Source organism: Gasterosteus aculeatus, chromosome 18 (genome assembly GCF_964276395.1).
Source record: "Gasterosteus aculeatus chromosome 18, fGasAcu3.hap1.1, whole genome shotgun sequence".
In the NCBI taxonomy this organism is placed as follows: domain Eukaryota; kingdom Metazoa; phylum Chordata; class Actinopteri; order Perciformes; family Gasterosteidae; genus Gasterosteus; species Gasterosteus aculeatus.
Window position 1 is genome coordinate 7,444,348 of NC_135706.1, and position 18,946 is coordinate 7,463,293.

The window sequence follows — 18,946 nt, forward strand, 5'->3', positions numbered from 1 at the left end:
AAAGCACCTCTTAGTGAACCAGCTTAGTGGGTTGAACATGTCAAACACTCACCAAGATGAGCAATAAACTCCTGGGCAGAGTCGATGTACTTGAGGAGCCTTTTGAGGAACTTGTAGGTGAAACGCTTCTCCATGGATGATGAGTCCTGCTCCATGTCTTTCATACCCCTGTCACGTGAAAGCAATCACAACTGATGACTGTTCAGATTCGGGATGCTCAAAGTGCAATTTTCCAATTATTATTCAGGTATGTTCAGCATAAGACATCAATTCAATCACTTAATTTTTGCTCCATCCCCAAAACCTTGTTTTGAGGTTATTGCTCCTCTTTTGGACTTTAGGGCGTCTAGATAGCAATAGTAAGGGTTCTGCACTCACACCGAGGAACTTTCACACAAACGTTATGTTATATATGATTGTGTGTGTGTCCGTGTGTAAAACCATGCTGCAACCCATGTGTGCATTGAGCAGTTTTTCTCTCGATCAAATGATTATTTTTCTACATCAATTACTAAACGCAGTGTGTTTTAATCAAAAGAAAAATGGTTTGCATACATAGCAGTGCTCATCAGGATTTAAACTGGATTCAAACTTTAAACAGGTCAGTCCAAGTTCCGGTAAATTTAGAGAAGTATTGTGATTGGACAGAATACAGTACTTTTAAAAGCGCTTTGAACGGTTCTGACGTCGTGCTTTGTGTTATTTATTTAATGAAGGACAAACTGGAGGGAGAGAAATAACCTTATAATGATGTAGCCGCTGATCTGCAGAAATTTGAAGAGCTCCTGGGCCTTCTCTCGGTCTCTGTACTTCTCTTTCGCTGTCAGCGTGTCATAAGGAACCAGCAGTGGATGGGTTCCTCCTCCTGACAAGTCAAATTACAAAATCATTTCATACCGCTCACTAGTCAGAGTGAACGTAACTAAAGTCTATTTTTCTAATTGCACATTAACACACCTTTGCTAACAAGTTCAGGTTTCTTTTTCTTGGCCCAGATGTTGTGGTAATTTTCTGCTACAATCTCCACCATGCCCTGCAGTTACAGCGGGAATGTAAATGTAATCAAGTCTGGACACATTTTGCGTTAAAATAAAATTTGCACAGGCAGACCGGAATATATATACCAGCTTTTGATCATATTATTATTATTGAGAATATAACAAATAGAAAAAGTTGAACAAAATCCACACCTGTAATTCTCTAGACAAAGTGACATTGTGTAAATCCATTGGAGCAGGAGTGAATCCATTGATCTACAAAGACAAGCAGAAAACAGATTTGAATACTAAATACACAAGTTATCTTTAATATTTCTCTTCAAATCAATATGATGTTTAATACCTTTGGCAAGCTGGCACAAATCAGTTGTTTTATTATTGGCAGGTCTTAACGTTTTGTAAGGTTTTTCCTGGATAAATGCTCATCTGAACAGGGAGTGGCGGGTTTGGTCTGGCTACACTGAATGGATCAGCATTTCATTGGTAGGTATGAGCCGACACGGCCAAACATTCAGAAGAGAAAATTAAATTTCACATTGCAGAAACATTGTGATATGAAAGCATCATTGTGAACAAAAATGTCACAGAGGTGCAAGAGGGGGTTGATTAAATCATCTCAGATTAAAAAGGTAAAGTTATGAGCAAAAACCTTTTACGAAGTAAAAAGCAAAAGGCTTCAACCTGCAAGGTTGGATCAACCTGATGACACCGACTAAATATTGTTAGTGTTTTTATATTGAGCATAGCCTCTCAACGTTGTTGTATAATTACTACCATTACTATGCTCACATTACTGCGTTTAACGCTGTGCGTGTAGTAGTTCATTCACACAATGTTAAGCATTTTAGAAACGTAAGAATGTTGCTGCTTTGTGTCTGTGATACGCTGTGTCGAAGAAAAAATTCTTTTTACAGTAAGTCTAATTTGAATTTTGATGAGTTTTCTTATAAAAAGTATCTCAACTTCAACACAGGAAAACTCTATGCCATTTCATAAAGGGGAAACTACTTTAAAAAAACTGAATCTTGTCTGTTAAGATAGTGAATTAGTAGTACAGCAGCAACATTTGTGGGGACAATAAAGTCTAATTGTGATGGAAATATCATTGCATTAAATGCATCATGTTGTTACCTGAGATTCAGGGGTCTTTCGCTGTTTTTCACTTTCTCGTTGTTGGAACATGGCGTCTCCTTCCTTGGTCCTTTCGATGTTCCAGCCCATGGCCAGCATGCTCTTCAATGACTCTCTCACTGGCCAGCGGTACGTTTCTCTCTCCTACGTTTTGAACACACAAACGTCAGTGTTCAACATGCAACAGTTCACCATGCGTGAAAATGTTTATACAAGTTATTGCTCTGTTGGAACTTCATTCAATGAGTATTTTGGGATGAGGCATTCAACAACCTGTGACACTTCCATGACAATTTCAGGTTCACGCTTCCTTAAACGTTTTCCTCCGTACAAGACACATTTTAGAGTCTGACAATTAGTTTGTCCTCTTAAGAGAATGCGACCCTAAGTCTGAGTGAGAAAAAACATTATGTCAACAGCTCTGCCTCACTGGGAGAGGTTGTATTTACAACGTAACCTGCCAGTAACCGCTGACCAAGCCAAAATGTATTTCACTTAAAATAAAGGTTCCCTTTGATCGACAGACAATTGGCAGCGAAAAGAATGCTCCCTCCACCCCAACGCGTGTGCGTGTGTACCAGTGTGCCTGTACCTTCTCGCTCAGGGCTTTGTAAGGCTTCAGCAGCGGATGCGTTTTGGCCCGCTCGTCCAGGCCGTCTCCATGTTTCCAGCCGGCAGACGCCTGCAACCACAGCAACAACATTTCAGGAACATAAACTACGTTGTATAAATACTAATACACTAACTTCTTGCTGCCCAGTTCTGCTCCTGCAGCAGATTGAATAGAATTACAGAAGTTATCAATGTTTTATCAGTGATTGTATGAATCAAATGTGCGCAAAGGGAAGGAAAACAACACAGACAGGCACTAACCTTCTCTGAGGACCACTTGTCATGGGAATGCTCTGCGTATTTGTTGGCGACGTACTCAAGTTTTTCAGGAAGAGAGATACTAGAAAGTGGAAGACATGTTTAAATAATTTCAAAGACACTTGTAGATTGAGCAGTTTTAGATTTTCATTTTCACACAACTCACTTGGCGGTGTTGATGGGTTTAGGATCAAAGTTGCCCTGTGCATCCACTGATGCCTGTTTTTCCAGCGTCGTTCCAAGACTGGCATCCACAAAGTCTGGAGGCAAGGCTCCAGCGATGGCACAAAGGCATGACATGGCCACTTTGAAAAGGTCGGCATCATACTTCTACAGAAGAGAACAATTAGCAGAATGAGGACATACCTGCTTAGCTTTTAGATTACTTGACTTGAGTGAAGCACTCAGCGATAAAACAAGAGAAGGAGGCCGAATAAAAGTGAATGCTTGTCACAGGCCGATAAAGGATTCATCCGTTTTAGCATCGCCTCAGCTGCTCTGACGCACACCGTTCATCTTTCATTTCACAATTTCTGACTACCAAGAACTTTATTTGTCTCAACAGAGAAACAAAGCTGTCCTTGCCGAGCATTTAATGAGATTAAAGAGCGAGAGACGGTGCCCTTTTCTTTACAGTAGCTGAACCATCTTAACGGGGAAAATAAGTTTTTCTAAAAGGGGCCCTTGGCCGGCGGCGTGGCTGGAGAGCAGCCAAAGATTTAAGGCGTGGATGGCAAGGGGGGCGCCGGGAGAGGACGCACCTCGCAGCATCGACCGGACCCTGTAAGCACCGTCTCCATTGCCCCACATCCCCCCCATCCACCCGCCCCGACGTCAAACGTTTGACTGCAGTATCTTATGCGCCTTACAATCCGGTGCGCCCTTTATATGAAAAATGTGGTGCGGAAAATACGGTAAGTTGTCTGAAAACACAATATAGAAATATCAACAGGAAACAGAGGAGAGCTTCAAGACAGCACACAACACTACAAACTACTTCACTTTAAGTTAAGCAACAGAGGGATTCAAGGATATAATATTGCTTTGCCAACGTTTGTTAATAAACAGTCTGCACAACACGGTTACTGGTTGTACCTTCTGAGAAAGGGAGTCAAAGATGCCCCAGAAGAGTTTCTTGGTCAGAAGGAGCTCCTCCTCGGAGGCTGTGCCAAAGCTGCCCATACCAGACGGCAGGCAATAGTACTTCCAGTTCTGGTCGTAGTGGTTGGTCAGGAGCTAGAAAATTGAATATAAAAACACATTTTAGTTTAACTTTATCAAAGACTCTTGCAAATAGTGGCCAAGGAGTAATCATTTTAGTAATTCTACTGTATTTCATGTATAAAAGGTAAAATACATTATGCCTTGTGCAACCTGACTTCATTCAGACCTTGAAGAAAGGCTTTGATGAGGAAACAACATGTCTGGGTGTTTAACACACAGCAAAGGAGGAGGATTAATGGGTTGTCAAACATGCAGTGCCTCGGATTGCTCCTGAGAAAAATGCGTCAAGCCTTGTTTCTACTCATAAATCAAGAACAGTAGTGACAAGAAACTGTCAAGTGTCTCACCCCTATGGGTATCTTGCAGTATTCAGTGAGCATGGGAACGTCAAACACCAGCCGCCTGAGTAGCTGCTGCATCATGGAGGGACGCAGGTGCCTGCGAGATATATGACATTACATTACTTAAACATAAAAAGACAGTGGGTGGAGACCTAGATATCACACATTTGATACACTAGCTACAATAACTGCAGATTCAATCTAATGTATTATCCTCAAAACTAAGTTTAACACCAGAAATTAAATATAAAATGTACTGTAAGAGGGAAAATGTTCAGAAATGTTGCAGTATCTACAGGTCAGTTGAGGTTAAACTCATTATGTGGTTACAATCTCATGGTATTAGTGTGATAATTCTGTCAATACCAAACTGAAACTGCAAATTGCAGATGTTACATATCTAGTCACATGACTAAAATTATCAAAAAAAAGTGTTCACGCTACAAATCGGTAGGAATCCCATGAAATGTACCATTGTTTAATACAATAATACTATTATTATTACTAGTACTGCCACCCCAAATCTCCGGCTCCCCTTTGTTGCGTTCCCTCAGCTGATTCTGATCAAAGCTCCGCCGGCCTTACTTGCAGATAGCCAGCAGACACTCCTCGATGGCGTCCCTTTGGGCTTTGGTGAGTGAGCGTCCTTTGGACAGCCGGTAGATAGTCTGCAGCGTGGAGTCAATCAGCTGTGCGTTGTGCTCCGTGTTGCTAAAGAGAGCGGCGCATCGGGTGAGCAGAGGCAGCAGGGCCGAGCCGATGTACCTGTTCATGGCCAACGCCGTCTCAGTGGTGCTCAACACTTCCTGTGGAACAGAATAGGGAACGAAAGGATGAAGAGGGACAGGACACATCTGATGATTAAAAGAAAGTTTGGCTCCAGCCAAAACAATCAGTTTTAAAGATCTGGTAGTATAAAATCAATATGTTATTCATGTCTTTCATGTGGCGTAAGACCACTTACGCACTTTTCATCGCAGGGATGAGCAGAGGGATTTAAAGTTAGTTGGTATTCTAATGTATTCCTTTAGGATACATTGGACATAAATGTTTTGGTTTTTAGTGAGTAACAAAACACGTTTGAAGGTGAAGGTTTGGTCAGGCCTTAAAACTAAGTCTTTTTTTTATTACTCACAGTGTCCAGAGACGCAGAGGCTCGCAGGTCAGGCAGGAAGCCGACCTCCAACAACTGGAGCAGGAAGCTCTGGTCCTCGATGCCGTACACTCGTTCCAGGAAGAGCACCATGGAGGCCTTGTGGTCCGGACAGAAACTGGCTGCCATGTCAGGTTCTGTCACTGTACCATCTGCAGGTTCAAACACATTTTAGGGGAAAAGGTTCAATGTGCTATGTGGGAACATTATATTTATTATATCTATTTCATTTGGTTATTTTCTTAGCGTTCCTCACTATTAAAGTGCATGTGAGCTCAACAGTTTGAAATGATACGTGAACTATAAAAGATGCAGAAACATGTCTAAGAAAATTGCATGTGAATGTATTTGTTGTCGCCAGACTGGTGCTGAAGATGGCTTTTATTTATTTTTAGCTGAAATAATAACTACACATCAATTCATAAAGAAAAGCACAAGTTGTAAAGTTACCGGAACACTTTTCCTGGCACAATGTTTCCCTACAGAAAAAAAAGTGGGATATTCACTCCTGAATGCTTGCATGATATGACACATTTCCTGACCTCCAGACCTCAGCAGAGTTGAAATGATTTGTGCAGATATGCGATCTGCTAAACATTAATTTATTGTAGCTGCCTGGATCTGACTCACAGTGCACTTCTGCCATATCAACACTTTTTTCCTATTTCTATGCAGTGAGGTAATGTAGCATATTAGTTTATTAGTTTATTCTTGTTCTCCTGAGTTTGTACCCTATGGTTGAATGCACTTATTGTACGTCGCTTTGGATAAAAGCGTCCGCTAAATGACATGTAATGTAATGTATTAAGAGGAGAGTACATTAGAATCTGATATATGGTATCTTATGTCTGTATTCCCAGTTTGAATCTAAATGTGTGACCAGTTTCAGGATGAGAGAGAGATGAAATGCGCACGAGTCGGATAGTTGTTGACAACAATGGCAGCACGATTGATATGGAATCACACATTCTTAGCCACGTTGCATAAAAGTTTTAATAATTAAACATTCATGAAACATTCACTGACAGCCTCTTCCGGGTATTAAGGGACAAAAAAGAAAAACCCAGGCAGTGACAGTGTTCGTAGAGAAGAGACCTCAAAGGAATGGATCTCACAAATATATGTAGAATGAACATAAGAACACATAAACAAGTAGAAAAACCTTGTCGGAGAGAAAACAAATTCTAAGTATTTCTAAAGAATTATAGAAAGGCAGAAACAAAGAAGGCGAAAAGGGGAGGACTGAGCCAGTGAGATGTCTAGGTATTCATGTAGCTGTAGACAATTCTATACAAAAAAACCATCAAACATCAGCATGACTTTTTACAGAAATATAGACAAACACCACAAAACATACCTTTATTAAGCACAGGCATTTTGAGGGGGATGCTGATGATGCCCACCAGGTCCGTGGTGGGAACCAAAGAGCGCAGGATGGCTCGGATACGCAGCGCTTCACCTTTACCTGCATTGATGAGCTGTAACAGACGCAAATAGGAAATAATAATAGCACATCTATTTGTCTGTATCAACCACTACATGTGTCACAGTAAAAAAATCAAATCAAATACAAAAAAAATGATACAATACATGGAGGGCAGAGTACAAGATATAAAGTAATTATACAATCAATAACTCAGATTAGATCAGCTTTTCAACAAAAGTAGTTTTTTATAAGAGACAGACTCAGACAGCCTTAATTCTTCGTTTAGGTTGTTCCAGAGCACTGATTGTAAAAGCTATATTTCTATAGTTAGTGCAGTTTTCAGTAGTTTAATTATAACCCACTTAAACGAACAGTAAGCAAACATAAAGGAGCTTAGAGATGTGCGGTGTGATCATACCTCTCGGTTATTGTTAAAAGAAAGTTCTCCACAAGTTTTCCACATTTTTAAGACATGAGAGGAAGATGTTACAATAATGAAGGCGCAGAATAAGCATGTAAAACAATTCAAATGGAAGGTATTTCTGGGCAAGTGTTCAACTCCTTATTTCATTCGGGTAATTGTAGTGGCCTCTGTGGAGGATGGTCATAACATGAAAGTCAGTCTGTGCATGATGAAAAACATTCCTCACATGCATCTCTGGAGCGCAGCGTCCCAGCAGGTCGATGAGAGCCGAGTAGAAGGACATGATGGCGTTGCCCATGTGAATAACTTCTCCCCCTCCCTCACCAGACCTGAAATGCAAAAAACACACATATGTAGGACGGTGCAAACCTAAGTGGTACGGGCAACTTCAGGAACCATAAACTCAGCTAGTACTGGATACCAGAAGACCAATATATCATAGCAGTTATATGAGGAATATCTTGGCACAATACATGAAGTAGACACAATGATTTTGAGTTGCTTCCCAATCACTCACCTTACTTCATGCACTACTAATCTACTCCTTTAAAATGGAGTCGGCCTATTACAATCTATTCAAAATGATGTGATGTCTTATTTTTAAACTTTTTAATGTTTGGTTATTCAACACATAGTTAACTTAAATCATTGTATCACTCGAACAAGTGTCGAACAGCCGTATGTTGTTTTTCAGGTACTCTGTAGAAATGAATATTGTACGTCACTCTGCTCACAGTGAAGGAACAATATACAATTCTTGTACTACAATTAATTAGTTTGATCACTAAAAATAATGCTTGTTTGGCTGAGTGCAAATCTTCACCAAAAAGATAATGGGGTACTTAAACACTAGTCAGTGCTCAGTGTCTCTTTAGTGTCTCATGAGGATCCTTTGGCCGATTCACAGGCTTCTTTAACAGTATGTCAGAAACTACCGTGGATTCCTACCCAGTAGTGACCACAGAGGGAGTCTTTGGCAGGTCCAGGGCAGGATCCTCAGATATCTTGGTGGCCTCCTTCATGGCAGCCAGCAGACCCTGACCTCCCTCTCCCCTCAGGGCGGGGCCGAAACACTCAGGACGTCTGATCAGCAGCTTCACCACCACGTTGGCATTTTCTTCCACGCTCTCGCCTGGTGTACGAACGCGACGGCGAGACGGACATTTACAGGTGATGATTGAAGTCACTCACAAAAGGGACGAGGCTGCCGTGTTCTCGCTGCGCGGCCAGAGTGAGTCGACATACCGTTGCAGAAGACGACGAACCTCAGGAAGGACAGGTAGCGCTCGCCCTCTATAGGGTTCCAGCCGAGGTCTGGGTAACCCTTCGCAACCAGCATGGCACAACTCTGAAGACCACAGGCTGCCAGATATGTCACCACCTACACAGACAGAAATGATTTCTCCCTGCAGGGTATCATAATGGCATAATTCATCTTTTGGACTGTCAGTGTGAGTAACAGTGACGGCCTGAAGGCATTTTCTGGGCAGGCTTATTGAAACGGGACAAATCATACATCATATTTTAATGAACACTTGGGTGGCTCGAGGTTCCTATGTCTGTCTGTCTTACTTTCACCATACAAAAGGCCAGCAGTGAGGATTTGCAATAAGAATCAAGAATAATAATCTTCCAATAACACAGAAAATACATTTATTAATTTAAAAGGATATAATACCATCAAGCATGGCTGGGGGGAGGTGGCTAAGAAATATTATCTTGAAATGTTAAATGTTTCATAAACCATATATACCTTAATATTATCCTAATTTCTTAATGTAACATACTTGTTTAACCTTTTGACGAGTGTGATCAACTACCAGGATAATTCGCAGCAAATTTCAGGCTCAACTATTTGGTAAAGATGTTTGTATGTGCGCTCAAGTCGCACACCTTCTCCAAGTCAGGCTCCTCCAGGGCCAAAGCTAGACTGTTGTTGTCCATCACTGAAGAGGCTGCAACATCCAACGGAGTGGAGCCACGCATAGCTTCAGAGGCTACACATGCACACACACACAGGTATGTGTTAACAACGAAAGAGAAACACTTTACATTTGTCCTAAACAACAGGGGGCAGTCTATCTCCATATGAAAGAATATAGAAAAAGGCTTCGAACTGATTTGCACTTAGTCGCAAACATAACACACATTTTTTCAAATATTACAAAAAATATGGAATCTACATAATGTAATGGATGTTTTAAATGAAATGCATCACTATCAATGAGCATGTGTGCATCCTATTTACTACAATAATCATTATTGTAATGAATGCATGTCAATAAGAAATGAATGTGCAGTTAATTAATGATAACTCAATGAAGCCTCTGGGAATGGGGGAAAAAAAATAATTTATCTCATTTATAAATAAGCAAATATCAAATGCTTCCCATGGGGCATAATAAACTGGTATATTAATCGTCTTCAAACCATCTCCTCCTTCAGTCAGGAGCTTTACTTAACGGAGGCAGCAGCAGACACGAGTCCAGTGACTCATCAGTTCTGCCTTGCATGACTAAATAACCCGTCCCTAGTTTATCTGCTCAGCTGCCTCCTCCTCTGCCTCTTTCACTCACAATACTGACACCCTGGCGTTCCCTGGCTGATACGTTTGTGTCTGGAATTCAATTAGCTGATAAAGCCCTCCAGCAAGAGGGACCTACTTGTTTCACAGTTATTTTTGCAGTAGAAAAGGGAAACATTTCAGCTTGATTTCAGTTAAATGTTAAAGTAATTCATCTAACTTCTTTTCTACTTATTTATCTCTTTTACTTCTAACTTTCTCTCACCACAGCATATTCCTCATCTGAAAGCATCATTTTTCTCAATATCCTATGCTCAGCTTTCAAATTTCACATTTTTAAAACGTTGTATTCCTTTTTCAGAATAATATCAAAGTGCTCACCCAACCCAACACTGCTGTTCTCCAGCAGGTAGCTCAGGTGGTCAAACATGGCTTTCTGGTTCTGGCGGCTAATACGACAGAAGTAACACAGGAAACGACAGCAGCTGGCCACCATCTTTGGGAAGGCGATCTCCTGTGAACAAAAATAAAACACAAATGTAAAGATGTGCTGAAGTTAAGCAGACCCTCGTTTTTATTTCACAAACATTATTCTCTGAAAATTATCAAGCAACATTACCTGAGACCAATTTTTGCAGAATAATAAATTAACAACATAATATAATTGGCAACAAGTGAGGAAGAATTGGCAGGCTGGCTACGCTGGTTGGCTTCCTGGTTCTCCCATGCGTTGGTGATGCAGTGGCAGCAGTGTTCATTCTAATCTATTGGAAGTATCTGGAGTCTCATGGCTCTGAGAATAGCTATGGTATAGTAAATAAACAAAATCTGTTCTTTTCAATTCTGTTGAGAACACAAATGGAAAGCAATTTCACCTCCAAGTCCTCATGCACATGAAGCCGTTACCTCTTTATCAGCCTCCTTCTGGTGTGGTTTCAGTCCAACGTTCAGTGAGCATAATTCGAAGAGTGAAGTACTTTTTATCAACGTCGAAAGACAAGTTGCTATAACTGTTCAACTATCAATGATGACAAAGGTTTCCACTTCTAAGAGCATCCATCACAGTGTTTGATGGCCAAAGCAATTTCCTCTTTCTAATACGGTTACGCCTTTACGGTTAAAACTTTACTTGTGGGGCAACAATGGCCATGATTGTAAAACAACATTTAATTAAAAATAAAATGTTGTTAAAAAAGGAAACCTACTCAAACACTGGCTCCTTAATTATTGAACAGAACTCTAACATCACTTTGTGAATGTAGGATAAATGTTTGCAAAGCTTTTACACATACACAAGCTGTGGTAAAGCCACTTTATATGGCCACAGTTAGTGAGTCACACATATCAAGTGACAGTAAACTGGTCTGGAATTTATGTCCGAGGCTGTGATGAGACGGTCAGTATCAGATGTGAGGCACTGAATGTCTCGCTGAGGTCTTTCTGTCTAGGGCTTAATTCACGCTTGGCACTGGCTGCAGCATTAAATCACAACCATCTCTTTCAGCTTCTGTCAGCAGTGCCCGAAAAGGACCGGCTGGAGAGGCCTCCTTCTCGCCCCCCTCTCTATTACCTTCTGTGGCTTTTTCTGAGAATTCGGTTGTTGATCTTGGCGAGCTTCAACACCGTAGGATACAAAGTGCTTTTCAGAGATCAATACACAATCCATTTGAAATGACAAATGTTTCATTCAAGGTAGAAACCTGATCCCAGAGATCTCAGTACCTTTGGATGGTTAAGGAGCATTAATTTGAACTGAGCTCCAATGTGAAGTTTACTGATTAACAAACCAGATATATGGATATGTGTACACACTGTGCACATGCATACATACATTACAATTAGACCTTAGAGTGAGACAGTTTATCAATTCCCTCGACAATGACAACCTGAAAGCACCTTGTTGTACTGTGTTGACCACAGCCTGTACTGACGGTCTCACCGGGCCTTAAAATGTTAATCCGTGCTCACGCTTTCGTACCTGTGACTTGTCACCTCCCAGAACATTGACCATGACCTCCATGACGGTCTCGTGCATTCCCAGCACCCTCATCAAGTTGGGATGTTGGTAGAAGACCTTGTTGTTCATGATGTCGCTGGAAATACCAGAAAATATTTAGTGAAAGTTGTTTTGCGTCACAATTGTTTGAGGCAGTATGCACAGCACATTAGAAATAGTGTCCGACCTTGATAAAGACAGGGAAAGTGATCATCTTCTTACCCGAGTCCATCTATCATGAGTTTCTCCTCCTCCTTGCCCATACGCACTGACAACAGAGACCTAATTTGACCCAGCGATACCAGCAGATTAATAGCGTCCTGCACGGAGGCGGCACTGATGGTGTAGGACTTCTTCATGGCGCGGAGCAGCTCCCCGATGCCGTCATACTGCCTCCTCAGCAGGCTGAACATCACTCTGACCAGCTCCGGGTCCTGGATGTGAGACTCCTGAGCCCAGCTGGTTATGGTCTGGGATATTAGCTCCTTCAGGTTGGCTGGAGAAGTGAGAATTCAAAATCCATTGATGAGTAATCATATAGTTAATAAGGTGCAAATAAAGTGCATAATGATGTTAATGTGTTGCCCCTTGACTTCCACTGAAGTAAAGAAAACAGGAATTAGAGCACATGAAACACAGACAGACTTTGGGGGAGATTGTTGAACTCACAATGGTTTCCTGTGAGAATGGGCAGAAATAATGTGAACCACAGTTTAAAGGTGTAAAATGGCATCCTGATGCAACACGTGGTGTGATTTATTTGGTTGTGTGTGAAATAAAACTAGGGTTGGAATTCTTTGATTTGTTATGTGTATTCCGTTACGTCTTTAGAAATGAAAATTAAGTGTGAAAAATAATTAATTTCGTAATGCATTTGGTACTCCGCAAGGAGGTTACTACATCAAACAAGTCTTTGCTGCTCATAATCGATGTACTTGATTTCATCTGAAGCTCCAGGACAGCGTGTTGGCTGTCAGCCGCACTGTGTTTATTACATTTACAATTTTGGCATTTAGCAAATAGTTTAATCTGGAATGAAGTGTGCGCCTTGATTTGAAATGGGATATTTGCATGTTGCATACACAATATGAGGCTGAAATCTATAAGACTCCACCTACTCACTGTCTAAACATATGAAGTATTTGTATTGCTTCATTTCTCCCAAGTTCCCAACAAGGCCGAACTCGGTGTAACACTAACAACCTTCTCTCGTTATCACTCTAAAAGGGGATTAGAAGATAAGGATGGATCTTGTTTTAAGTAAAATGCATCTACTCAAATGACTCCTCCTACTGTCACCGTTTTCTTCCTGCAGTAAGGTGACCTTTAACGGTTTGGGTGTAATTAACCTTCAAACTTGTGACTAATTGGAAGAGAATGTCTGATATTCTTCCCAGAGACTCTTTAAAAAAAAGTTGTGGGCTCTGTTCCCCAGGCAGCTCAAAAGGTTTTCCATTTAAGAAAAAAGAAAATAAGGAATAACATGTCTTTACCTAATGCATTTATCGAAGACCACAAGGTACACGATGGATGTATAGAAACAGAAGGGAAAACCAAAGGGAGTTATATGTTATGTTCTTTAAGGTGTTTGTCTGCTTGAACCTTTGCAGGTTCAATCAATTTTAAATCTCACAGACAAGCAACAATACAACTGAGAACAACAAAGAAACTGCAGCGATAAATGATGAGGCCGGAGCTAAATGCTGCACATCTCCGAATCTTACATCATTGTTATTCCAAAGCTGTTGCTTTACTTGTATTTAGGTCTAACAGCCCAACATCTGTGGCGAACAAAGGGTCACATTTGAGCAGAATCCTAATGAGGGACGAGATGGATAAAAAAAAGAGAGGGGGAGGGAGCCAGCCACCCTGAAGGCGAAGGTCTCCCAGATTCACATCTGCTCTGCGTCGTCTCGTAACAGGGGCTCTAATAAGAGTCATCACCAACAATCTCAAACTACCCTGTCTGCAAGCTACTGTATCAAGCAAATATACCCTCTCAATATGGTGCGGTTTAACAATCTGATTCAAGATGTGTTTTATGATTAGAATTGAAGGTTCATTTATTACGCCCACTTTGATATGATCATCATGTGATGTTTAAGAGTCCATACAGGTCTCTCAGAATCATCTTGAATGACATCGTCTTTCCACTTAAACGTTTTAATAATGCATGCTAGGTGTGGGAAGGCTGAATGCTGCAGTGAAGCATTAAAATTCATATCAATCTAGTCTTTTAGTAGCTGTCCATTAGTCTTCTGCTATTTAAAACGGAACATGGCCATGCTTTCAGCAGAGGGAAACAGAAAAGGATAATACAACCACAGGAACCAGCATGAAACAAAGAACTTCTTAAACCATTTGCTGGGCAGGGATTTTATCTTCTGTAGAATATGTATTTATTTTAAGGTTCTTTTAATACCAATTTGGTGTTTTGGAGTAAATTGTGTAGCACAGAGATTGAATTTATTCTCAAAAATGTTCCATCTGCACCTTCTTTGATCCTCCAATGTCAGTTAAAAGTTTACAAAATGATTTATAACGTCAAAGCTGTTGCGAGAACTTAAATGCGCTCCTGTGGTTTGACATTTTACCTTCTGAAAAAGCTGAAGAAAATACTTAATACTTCAGAAGTTAATCCTTGCATCTGATCCTTCAACTACGAGTTCATTTGAATAATTTACAAATTCACAAAAATAACCTTATATAAGATGTTGAGAAATGTTCGTTTTTGGTGTTGAGTTACTTACTGGGAGCAGCCTGCTCCATTTCTGACGGTTCCTTCTCCGTCTTCTGAGGTGGACCTTTGATTTTGTAGAGTAAAGCGAGCAGACGGCCTTTTATTGAAGTGTCCTGCTCTCCCTCCTCCTCCTCCACAGGAATTCCTGCAAGGAGAAACACATTTCTGTCTCAGAAATTCAGCTTTTTTTGTTTCAAGGGTTGAAAAACTGAGGCAAATTAGTAAGAATGAGTGTTGTATGTGAGAACATTGTAGAGCAGTTGGACTCTACCACAATGCAGTCGCAATTCTTCATGGAAGGAGTTGAGTTCATCCTGGATCTCCTCGGGACAGGGGCAGTCCTCCCCGGCACTGAAATTCAACAGGATGTTTATCTGCAGGAAACAGACAAACACAACAATAATGTTAGAAGCAGAGAGTGGGAGAGTGAATATAAAATATGTTTCAGAGAGCCTGAGGCATGAGCCGAAGGGGGAAAGGTGTGTGAAAGCATGAATAAAAGGAGGATGGCATACAAAGCAGATAGCACCATTGTTAGAGTCATAACTCAGCGGCAGAAGCTCGTGCAGTCTCCTGCAGTCAGTTCTCGCAGTGGCTGTCTAGATAGTATCCGTCTAATCAATGCAGGCAGAAATAATCTGACGATGGGTTCAGGCTGGATTTCTGTATGGTCTATATTCTCTGTTAGCAGTAGAAAGCACAGTAATAATGTGTTTAAAAAGGATTCTTATGCATTACAAAATGCGCACCACCAACGCTTTTGACCTTCCTCCGCTTTCCACTTTCTGTCCTCCTGGATTTTCAATTATCAAAATCTGTGGTTTTCTAATAACAAAGGGTACTTACTCCGTGTTCAGAGAGAGAAGGAAATATGGAACATGTTCTGACTGTGTGCATCTTTAATAAGCAGTCGTATCTTTAGTGGTAAATTATTCTATATAGCTATTAATCTGCTATGTTTGCTGTATGTCACAGGCTATACACATGAGCTCAGCGCAGTCCAGGTTAGGCTATTCTGGCTGTTTAATAAACCACATTAGTGCAGTTATCTTCAGTATACACCTGCTGCTGAGAACTACAGGACTTCAGGGGTCAGTGTAGCTGAGGCATGTGCTTATTTGCACAATTTAGCAGCTGAAAGGAATTGCTTTTAAATGTGTGAAAATCTTTGCAGATCTGGAAAAAAATATAGAAACAAATGTGACTTCTGGCTAATGAGGAGCAAGAATCATGTTCGATAACCTCTGTACTCTAACAGAAAGAAACACGGATGTTAAACGGGGTGAGCTGAGCATAAATTACTTACTACTCTAACGGGATGCAAACCGTTTGTCATTGGGTTCGGTCCATTGCAATATAGTACCTGCTCGTGTGGGGGGGAACGAAACTCTTTAGTCTTCTTGGCAGTGACGGCGGCGGACATATTGAACGCCAGCATCAGCTCATTGTAGCGGAACTTCTGGTTGAACTGCAGCTTGGACACAAAGCTGTCGGAGAAGGAGACGATGGCTTCGATGCGTTGCTTCAGCTCACAGTCACAGAAGTAGTGCAGCAGCTCACACATCTGAAAAGAAGACATCAATTCAGCTAGAGTACGTTTAGCAGTAATGGTTTATCTTTCTGTCCGGATTGTTTCATGTGGCTTCTAAATAAGATCATTTTATTCTAAACTGATTTGACGTTTTGTGGGCGTTAAACAGAGAGAAACTATCTGCCTTCATTATGTAAAGACTGTAGCTGTTTAAGGCATTTTGGATTTCAGTCAGATAGGAAAATTAGTATTCACCCACTGCAGTCACTTCTCAATGAGATGAATCGTAAAATGTTTGAAATGAGAAATTAGTGTAATTACCAAATGAGAAGAAGGGAGATGAGACGGGGAAGTTTTTAATCTAATTTAAACTTTGGAATATTAATAGATGGACTGCAAACTGCACATTTATCTCGCTGAAATGTGCCTGCATGTTTTTATGATCATTTTCATCACCTGGCGTTTGACAGACTCGGGCAGCGACTTCTCCAGCAGACCTCTAACTTGCGGTTTACTCTCCTTCGTCTCCTCCTCTCCCGCCTCTACAGCCTTCTCCTCGTTCTTGCTCACGTCCTCCTTCTCGCCCAGCGCGGCAGCCTCACCACCCTTCGCTTCCTCACCGTCCTTGGCCTCCCCGAACACGTTCGGGTCGATCAGCAGGAGAATCGTTCTCACCTCCTCACTGGTTAGGACTCCCATGGTTAACAGCGTTCCAATCAGCTTGAGAATGGGGACAAACTGGTACTCCACGCTGCCGCCTACCGGGTCCCGGATGTGTGTGCCTCCGCCCTGCACGGCCTCAGTGAGCATGCTGATGGCTTTCTCTTTCAGGATGCCCAGAGGGATCTGGGGGCTGTATAGGTACAGGGGCCGCTTCGTGTTGATGACGCCGACTGCGGAGAAGTTGACCCGAGGTTTGAGGGAGGTGCTCAGGCCCACACCAGGCAGAGAGTGGCGCTTGGACTCGTCGGGGAACAGCTTGATGGAGCGAGTCTCGTCCGTCACAGGGATAATGAACTCGTTGTTCATCATCAGGCGAGCCTCCTTTGCCGTCTCAAGATGGATGCTGGCAGAGAGAAGAAGACTCATGAGTTCATTGTCGAGAGGTTTTGGCAATTCCACTTATCAGGAAATAACCATTCAGTAATCTATGCACATCAATTTCCCTATATGGCATAAATGTACAATTGGTAAGATGCTATAACTCCTCAGCCAAAAAAAACCCCTCAATATACTGTATCTGTGGGAGGTGACACGGTTGTTGATCAATACCAGTGAGGCAGCAATTATCTATTGTGGTTTAGAAGCAATGTTTAAAGAAAACACTCTCCATCTACATGGATATTAATATCCTCCATTTGAAACTGCATTTTCAGTGTTAATTGAGGTACGTCTTGTAGCATCATTTGTATGGCCTATTGACATTGTGAGAAAATAAACTTATTGGCATGTTTACTGGATTACACAGAGGCATTATTAATAACTCCGTGGTCTTGTGTGTGGTTCCCACCACAAGGTCCACTTTTCCATTATGCAAACGCAGACAAAAAAAGGCCAATTTACAGGAAGGTAAAGCAATCAATCATATCTGACAGTTCAACCCTAAACAAATGCCTATACCACACCTGATTAGTACATTGTAGAAGCCCTCTCTCAGCATGCCAGAGATGTACTGGTTGTCGATTGTGTTGAGGAGCTGCGATTGGTCCAGGTGACTGCAGAGCGCGTGAGCTACGCGGGTGTTTCCCAGGGCACAGAGGGCACAGTACAGCTTCAGTGTGTGGTAGTGGAACTTTCTCAGGTCTTCATGTTCGGATAACTCCAGGATGTCCAAACACCTGAAAAAAACAAACAGCCGGAGACGTTCGTTCTTTTAAACAATTTGTGATGACATATACACATCAAACAGACATAAATTATGTTTTTTAGTTACATAAATGTTATCACACTAACTTTGCAAAGTACCGTGTATAGGCAGTGTGGTCCTAATATGAACAGCGCATTGTTTAAATGGTTGTTAAGAATTTACTACAATGTTACAAAGTGAAGATATTCAAATAATCCTGGCTCTTGTATGACTACGTTTTGTTTTTTGTTGATGTGAATACACAACAATATGGTACTTAACTCTTCCTATACATTGAGATTTTCTGTTTGCCTATTGAGTTGTAGGTCTACTTCCCCTCCCTGATGCATACCTGTTCTCTTCAGGTATATGTACGGCCAACATCTCTAGCGGTTCCAGACACTGGACCACCCAGCCGTGCCTCTCGCTGACTCTAGCGGTTTCCACACTGAGGAAGGTGTTCGGCATCCGGCTCCACAGCACGGCCACGATGGTCTGCACATCCAAGCGTGGCGGGCACTGAGGCACCGGGTTCCTCTGCTCACTCTTGAATATGGCAGACGACAGCGGCATTGCATCCTGGGAACAGTGGGTGAAGAAAAGTACTATAAAGAGGAAACAGGACTTATTTTTTCCAACTAGCTGATGGATCAGGGGTTTCTGGTTATAACAATTTATTGAATAAATAGACAGATTCTAACAAAAACTTCTAAGGCATTAAAAGAAGTGCCTTAATTGTTAT

General features: G+C 41.5%; 1 protein-coding gene across 5 annotated transcripts in view; it reads right to left on the reverse strand.

Moving 5' to 3' along the window:
* The window catches only part of ryr3 (ryanodine receptor 3), an 84,350-nt gene that overhangs the window by 22,356 nt on the left and 43,048 nt on the right, over positions 1–18,946 (reverse strand). For all 5 annotated transcript variants that reach the window (XM_040161341.2, XM_040161339.2, XM_040161337.2 and 2 more), the window contains 26 exons: positions 18,557–18,783; positions 17,984–18,196; positions 16,815–17,424; positions 16,191–16,391; positions 15,099–15,201; positions 14,838–14,972; positions 12,310–12,583; positions 12,070–12,184; positions 10,473–10,605; positions 9,461–9,564; positions 8,813–8,948; positions 8,516–8,699; positions 7,794–7,896; positions 7,075–7,195; positions 5,700–5,869; positions 5,150–5,370; positions 4,571–4,661; positions 4,095–4,235; positions 3,166–3,329; positions 3,003–3,081; positions 2,722–2,811; positions 2,130–2,273; positions 1,191–1,253; positions 958–1,033; positions 742–865; positions 53–168 (listed from right to left, as the gene is read on the reverse strand). In XM_040161341.2, coding sequence (XP_040017275.2) covers positions 53–168; positions 742–865; positions 958–1,033; positions 1,191–1,253; positions 2,130–2,273; positions 2,722–2,811; positions 3,003–3,081; positions 3,166–3,329; positions 4,095–4,235; positions 4,571–4,661; positions 5,150–5,370; positions 5,700–5,869; positions 7,075–7,195; positions 7,794–7,896; positions 8,516–8,699; positions 8,813–8,948; positions 9,461–9,564; positions 10,473–10,605; positions 12,070–12,184; positions 12,310–12,583; positions 14,838–14,972; positions 15,099–15,201; positions 16,191–16,391; positions 16,815–17,424; positions 17,984–18,196; positions 18,557–18,783 — 4,138 coding nt within the window. The remainder of the gene's footprint in view (positions 1–52; positions 169–741; positions 866–957; positions 1,034–1,190; positions 1,254–2,129; positions 2,274–2,721; positions 2,812–3,002; positions 3,082–3,165; positions 3,330–4,094; positions 4,236–4,570; positions 4,662–5,149; positions 5,371–5,699; positions 5,870–7,074; positions 7,196–7,793; positions 7,897–8,515; positions 8,700–8,812; positions 8,949–9,460; positions 9,565–10,472; positions 10,606–12,069; positions 12,185–12,309; positions 12,584–14,837; positions 14,973–15,098; positions 15,202–16,190; positions 16,392–16,814; positions 17,425–17,983; positions 18,197–18,556; positions 18,784–18,946) is intronic.